The 7,199-nt window shown below is 40.5% G+C and overlaps 1 protein-coding gene across 20 annotated transcripts in view; it reads left to right on the top strand.

The window, feature by feature from the left end:
- The window catches only part of PEX5L (peroxisomal biogenesis factor 5 like), a 213,101-nt gene that overhangs the window by 196,111 nt on the left and 9,791 nt on the right, over positions 1-7,199 (top strand). For all 20 annotated transcript variants that reach the window (XM_070243294.1, XM_005601825.4, XM_070243291.1 and 17 more), the window contains 4 exons: positions 1,981-2,051; positions 3,335-3,532; positions 4,218-4,383; positions 4,815-4,972. In XM_070243294.1, the coding sequence (XP_070099395.1) occupies positions 1,981-2,051; positions 3,335-3,532; positions 4,218-4,383; positions 4,815-4,972 (593 nt within the window). The remainder of the gene's footprint in view (positions 1-1,980; positions 2,052-3,334; positions 3,533-4,217; positions 4,384-4,814; positions 4,973-7,199) is intronic.

Raw genomic sequence — 7,199 nt, 5'->3', positions numbered from 1 at the left:
CAGCAGGGGAGTGAAGCTGTTGTTAAGAGGGGATGGTTAAGCTTCTAGGCTCTGCTGTCCTGTGTGGGTTTGAATCCCCACTCTACTGCTGGTCAGCCATGGGCCATGTGACCTGGGACAAGTCATTTAAACCCTCTAAGCTTCAGTTTTGTCACATGTAAGATGGAAATCATGATTATAATAACTATCTCATTGGATGTTGTGAAGATTGATTTAGTTCATACAAATAAAGTGCTCAGTTCAGTGCCTGGCACATCAATATTTAGCCTTCATTAGTATTATTGGTTGTACTTAGTTTGTATAGAAAGAACAAATAAACTGATCACTAGTTAAAGCCCCTAGTATCCTGTTAGTCAATGAATGAGATTGAACGGAGAGCTGGGATTCTGAATCAAATATTGGAATTTTTATAAAAGATGCATAAATCTTCTAGAAGAGAAAGTCGTTGCATTAATAGAAAACTGTAGGCCACACCCCCAAAAATAATAATGTCATCTTACATTTCTAAATGCTATGTGTTTTCATGTATATTGTATCATTTGACACAACAACCCTAGGAGCTAAAAAAAAAAAAAAGTATACATTATTATACCAGATTCATAAATGAGAAAATTAGGACACTTGGAAACTAACGGATCCTAGACAAGGACCCAGGACTTCTGAATCTATGGAGATCCCAAAGCTAAGATAAGGGACAATCTTCGGACAGTGAAAATGACACCAGGCCCAAAGGCTAGGAAGAAGGCCCCAGAGAAAGAGTGTTTCATCAGTCTTTTCTTAAGAAGCATTCTAAGATGTGTGGATGGTGAAATCAAAATAGAGGCTGCTCTGTGTACATTTGAAAGATTAAAAAGAATCACTGATATTCTTGTGGGGAAGAATCAGCATGAATTTATATGGAACCTCTAATAATAACCCATGAGGGGAAAAGCCAATACAATTTTTACAGCACTTTAAAATGATTCTTTGTGTTTTCATATAGTTTTGTTTTAAAATGTCCATACTATGATTCTCAAAGGTGGGAGAGTTATGCTCTTCCCAAACCTTTTTAAATCCCTGAGACTCTGATACACCTCTATCCCTAGCAAATTTGAGGACAATGTGTATAAGGCGAGGTTTTGTTGATGTGTATTGCTCTTGCAGTGGTGTGAGAATTATTGTTATTATAAGTATACAAGTAGAAATTTGTTATAAACTTTCATTCTAGATGTGAAAAAAGTTGTCTGCTTGAAGATATTCTTCACATTATTGACAATAGCAAAGACTTGGAAATGACCCTAGAGAAATAAGGGAATTGGTTGAGTAAATAATGGGATATCCATTCAACAAAATTTAAATTATAACTAAGAGGATTTTGTAAAAACATGAAAAAGTGTTTATGATGCAATATAAAGTGTAAGCATAGGCTATACAATTATATATACATTTATATTGCATTTTATGTGTTTTTTATGCCTTTTAACAATGATTATATTAGAGCAGTGAACACATTGTAGGGGGTTATGTTTTGGTTTTTCTTCCCTAGTCCCTAAGTTTCCTGTTACCACTTCTAATAACTGCTTGACTTTCATTTATACAAGCTAATTGCATTTTGTGCATCTTGAGATTCCTTGTTGTAAACTTTAGACTATTTAGCTACATTTCTGGGTTATTTTTCTGCCTCACAAATGCATGATTTCATATATTTACCTTTTGGTTTGAAGATACCTAATATCACGAAATCTCAGAAACTCAGAGGTTTCCATGCGTCACAGGAGCGAATAAACACTGAGTTTGTAAATAATGACAGAGGATCTTGTCCCAGGAGTCACAAGAGAGTTTGAATGAAGAAATGCCTGTGATATTGTTCCCTTTTATAAGACTCTCACGTCTGAGACAGGTTGCTCTGCATAGAGGAATCTGTCACAGGTCAACAAACCAACTAAGCCCATGAGCGATTCTGCCTCCTCTTGCAATGCTGACATCAGTTGTTTTTCGTAGGCGTGGCAGTTCCTCGGGATAACCCAGGCGGAGAATGAAAACGAACAAGCAGCTATTGTCGCCCTCCAGAGGTAGATAAAGCTAAGTGCAAAACCGTGGGCCACTGGTTAATGGACTTCCTGTTGTTTCCGATTTGCCTTTTGATCCTTAAGTACATTGTAATGAATTGGGCCAGGATCAGAGCTGAGACACCACATAGTACTTACCCTTAGCTCTAGAAAACAAGAACTTACGAAGAAATAATATTCCTAAATCACAATGTTTTGCCATCTACAAATCCATTGACCTTCATGGGCACGAAAGAGGCTATGTCTAAGCAGTCACAAAATAGACTCATTGAATAAGTAGTTCCTTTTAACTTTCCAGCCTTCTGCAGCATCTGAAAGTTTTCTTTAGGCAAAACATACTCAAAATAATCTCAATGTAATTTTTGCTCCTTGTGTGTATGGAGAATCTCCTGAAATTCAAGTTTCAGCAACCTCAAAGTCTAACTCCTGAGCCCCCAACTAAAGACTAGTCTGCTAGACTGGTCGCCCTAGACTGCTTTGGGTGGGTGTAGCACCACACCATGCTTGATTAGAGGCCCTATTTAAACTCTGGAAAAATAGCCCCTACCAAATAAATTTCCATTTCCCTACCCTTTCTTATAAACAAACAAATATATATATTTGTCCAGGGCTTGCTACTCAAAGTCTTATCCAGGGGCTACCAGCATCATCACCATCCAGGAGCTCGTCAGACCTGCACAGCCTCGGGCCCAGCCAGGCCTACTGTGTCAGAATCTGCAACTTACCAGATCCCCAGATAATTCTCATGCACACCAGAGTTTGAAAAGCCCTTGCTAGAGGCCAGTAGAATAGCATGAGGGGAGCAGCTGTAGCCTGTACCTCCTGTAAATCCACATCAGTAGTCTGCAAACACGGGAATTTCCCTCTCCTTTACAAATACTGTACAATCTGTCGTCTCTGGATGTCCAAATTTAGTTCAAGTCAGTTTAGTTTGTGCATAAGGTACATTGAATATATTGATAGTAGAGGAGTGTTAAAATAATGATATCCCCTGCTTCTCATTAGATAAACCAACTACTAATAAATTATGTGCAGGGATTAGTCCCATTTTCTATAGTTTTAAAATAATTTATTAAAATCATGAAACTTAGCACTTGTTGGATGAGTTTTAACTTTCTTAAAAATATGCTTAGGCCCCAATTTTCATGTATTTCCCAGGGACTTAACATAAACTTAGCAATGCTCTTGCACCATTTAATTAATAAAGACTTCAAATTTTCTAAAGAACTATTCAGACTCTGGCTCCAAAAAAAATCTGAAATTGACTTCTTTTTGCCTTCTTTCAGGTGCTTAGAATTGCAGCCCAACAACTTGAAAGCTTTGATGGCTTTGGCCGTGAGTTACACTAACACAGGCCATCAGCAGGATGCCTGCGAAGCTCTGAAGAACTGGATTAGGCAAAATCCAAAGTACAAATACCTTGTGAAGAGCAAGAAGGGATCTCCCGGCCTCACCCGGCGAATGTCTAAGTCTCCGGTGGACAGGTGTCCTCCTCGATAAATTACACCTATATACACAATTAATCACCTTCAGGGAATTAACAAGCCTCAGGCCCCCACCACCGCCTATCCCAGACTGGTTCGTAGGACAGCATTCTGCTAGAAGAGCAACACTAATTACAAGGACTGATGCTGACACCAGAGCCAACCTTTGGACATGTCATCTACATTGCCGGCACCCACAGACATGTATCTGAGTACAATATTTTAAAGCCAAATGCTTAGCACATATAATTAACCTAAAATAAATTAGAATAAGTACCAATGTGCCAAGTTTTATAAATCCTCAAGATTAGGTGTGAGTAAAAAATGGAAGTCCTTCCGTCTGAGAATTTTGTTTCTATCAGCAATAAATCATGATGTTAAATTCTCACTCACTGAGGCCTTGGGAAACTTAGCCCTGAGGGGTTTTCGACATTGGCTCCCATAGGGTCAATGGAATTCTTGTGAAAACCTTAGTTAGCACAGTCTGCACCTGTGTAGGACAAAATATTTTATGAAAATCAGCAGGTATTTTTTATCATGCTGTATTAATAGTCCTTTCATTAAGCTGGGATATTTTCAGCAAGAGTTTCCAGTTTGTAATGTTCTCTTGGAACAGAGAACGTAATAGTAAAATTATCTATGTTCGGACTATTTAGATTACAAATCTAATTTTTGTCCCCTGTAGCTCTGTTCTGGAAGGGGTGAAGGAATTGTATCTGGAAGCTGCCCACCAAAATGGAGATATGATCGACCCAGACCTGCAGACTGGTCTGGGGGTGCTGTTCCACCTGAGCGGAGAATTTAACAGAGCAATCGATGCGTTTAACGCGGCCTTAACTGTTCGGCCAGAGGTAAGCGCACAGCAAGAAACCACAGGTTCTCTGTTAAAAATAAGTTTTCACAGACTGCACTTTGTACATTTCTGCTGCACTGTATTTCCCCGCATCCAATGCTTTAGTGATCAGTTCTAATGATATGCTACCTTGGCTGTTAATATTTAGGTCCCTAAAATAGAAACAGGAATTGCCTGACAGCATCAAAGGATAGCTGCTCTGTGATGAATGAAAGTCATTTCACAAAGTTGTCTATAAAGATTTTTGAGTAATTCACTACGTCCTGGTGACGTGGTGACATCACCATGATGACACGGCCATTGGTGACGTCACCTTGTCCATAAGCACTGGATCCATTTTTAGCCATCATCCTTCTTCTGCAGGGGATGTGGGACTACTCTGTCATTGTGGCCCCACTGGTTGTTAGAGAGCTCTAATTTTGTCATCAGGACTATTCATTGTGGAACCGTCTCGGGGCGACCTTGGCGAACGGAGACCGCAGCGAGGAAGCGGTGGAGGCCTACACGCGAGCGCTGGAGATTCAGCCAGGCTTCATCCGATCCAGATACAATCTGGGAATAAGCTGCATCAACCTGGGCGCCTACAGGTGAAGTATGGCAGCAGGCTGAGAACCAAGAGCCGTGCTCGCGGCCGAGGTCCAGTAACCAGAACGGTTCTTTCCCAGTCCTCTTCCTCCTCCTGTTACGAGTAAACTTGGAACCTTCAGATCCTGAGGCGAGTTGAACGGGGCACAGTTTGCTTCAGTGTTTCACAGTCTTTAGAGAGCAGCAACCATGGGGCATCTTGAGAGAGGTAGATTCCCGGGCTCCTCCCCCAGAGATTTTTATTCAGTCGGCCTGGGTGGGGAGAAGTTCCCTGAGTTTTTAATACCCCCAAGGGCAACTCTTTGAGAAACAGGAACAGTCCAACCCTTCATCTTTCAGGTAAGGAAAAAAGAAGTTTGTGGGGCAGGGCAGGAGGACCCAGCAAAATGGCTTAAGAAGGTCCCAGGGCCAGCTTTTGGCAAAGCATAACCAACATTACAGGTTTTCTAAACCTAATTTTAAAATGGTGGGTTTATAGTTGGGAATGTCTTTCTCCTTCTTTTGTCATTCCTCATTATCTTTCTGGTCTATATCTTCTCTGTCTTTTCTCCATCAATAAGGACCATAAATGACCTTTATTTCTTTGGGGTAATGAAAGTTTGGGTGATTTTTTCTTTTTCTATTTTCTAAATAAACAGGTGTTATTTTCATAACTGGAAAAAAAAAGAACTAAATGTTAGTTTTAAGCCTCACAAAAAATGTAAACCCTGGGGCCAGCCCGTGGCGTAATGGTTAAGTTTGCATGCTCTGCTTCAGCAGCTGGGGTTAGCAGTTCGATGCCCGGACACCTACACACTGCTGGTGAAGCCATGCAGTGGCAGCGTCCCACTGCAAAATAGAGGAAGATTGGCACAAATGTTAGCTCAGGTATGATCTTCCTCACCAAAAAAAAAAATGTAAACCTTTTCTCATTCTCAAAAAGAGCCAGGCTTTTAGAGTCAGAGTAGCTTGGGCTCAAAGTACAGCTCTGCCATCTGCTGATTTTATGACTCTGAACACATAACTTTGAGCCTCAATTTCTTCACCTGCTTAAAAAAAAGGAGGTAATAATATCCATCTTGTAGTATTATTGCACAGGTTAAATGTAATTGCCTAGCACAGAGCAGATGTTCAACACCTAGTAGGCATTATTATTATGATTATTATCATTGCCTTCATCATGAGTATCCTTATCATTATTGTTACTTAGATACGTCATCAGAGAGTTACAGAGCTGGATTGCATTCTTTTGACATTTGAAGAATTGCTTCTTCTGAACTGCTTTAGGGCCTTGTGCCATTGGCAAATACTGAGGCTTTAGGAACTCTTTGCTGTGTTTATACTAAAAGGATCTTAGAAAGAACATTAGTCACTGGATTACACTGTCCTCTAAGAGGATCTTGCTCAGGTCAAAACCAGGAGCAGCTGAGTGACTCCTGAGCAAGTAGATTGTTTTATTTTGTGGACATTGTGAAATGTGCCACCACGAAGGCCCTCTTTACATCAGCTGTGCAAAGGGCCAGGGTTGAATCTGTGCCGCCTCCTGCACATCAGCTGACTGAGGCCTGACGATTTCCTTCTGTACACTAACTTCAGTCCTGGCTTTATCTCCTTTCCCTAACCTGACTTTATCTTCACTCCTTTTTTTCACTTATTTTCTAGTTATGTTGTATATATTTATTTTATGAGACATCTTAGATCCTTTCTTTGGAACAAGGAGAAATGTAAATAAATACATATGTACCTATAGACGTATTGAATTCCATTAAAGGAGGCTTTTAAAAGCTTCTGGATGAGTTTTTCTTTTTTTTTTTTTTAAAGATTGGCACCTGAGCTAACAACTGTTGCCAATCTTCTTTTTTTTCCCTGCTTTTTTTCCCAAAATTCCCCCAGTATATAGTTTTATATTTTAGTTGTGGGTCCTTCTAGTTGTGGCATGCGGGACGCTGCCTCACCATGACCTGATGAGCAGTGCCATGTCTGCACCCAGGATCCGAACCAGCAAAACCCTGGACCGCCGAAGCAGAGCACGCAAACTTAACCACTCGGCCACGGGGCCAGCCCCTGGATGAGTTTTTCTTAATTGTAATGTCTTAGTATAGAAAACAATACTTGAGGGGCCAATAAAATCCTTTGTTGGCATTCACAGATGTAAGACTCAAGAGGGCAACTATTTGCAGGGGGAAGGTCTGTGACAGGTAGAAATGGGCAACTCGGTGAAGATGTGAATTTTTAATCCTCAAGCACAAA

Source organism: Equus caballus, chromosome 19, assembly GCF_041296265.1.
Source record: "Equus caballus isolate H_3958 breed thoroughbred chromosome 19, TB-T2T, whole genome shotgun sequence".
In the NCBI taxonomy this organism is placed as follows: domain Eukaryota; kingdom Metazoa; phylum Chordata; class Mammalia; order Perissodactyla; family Equidae; genus Equus; species Equus caballus.
The sequence above is the reverse complement of the archived record's forward strand: the minus strand, read 5'-3'. Positions and strand labels throughout refer to the sequence as shown.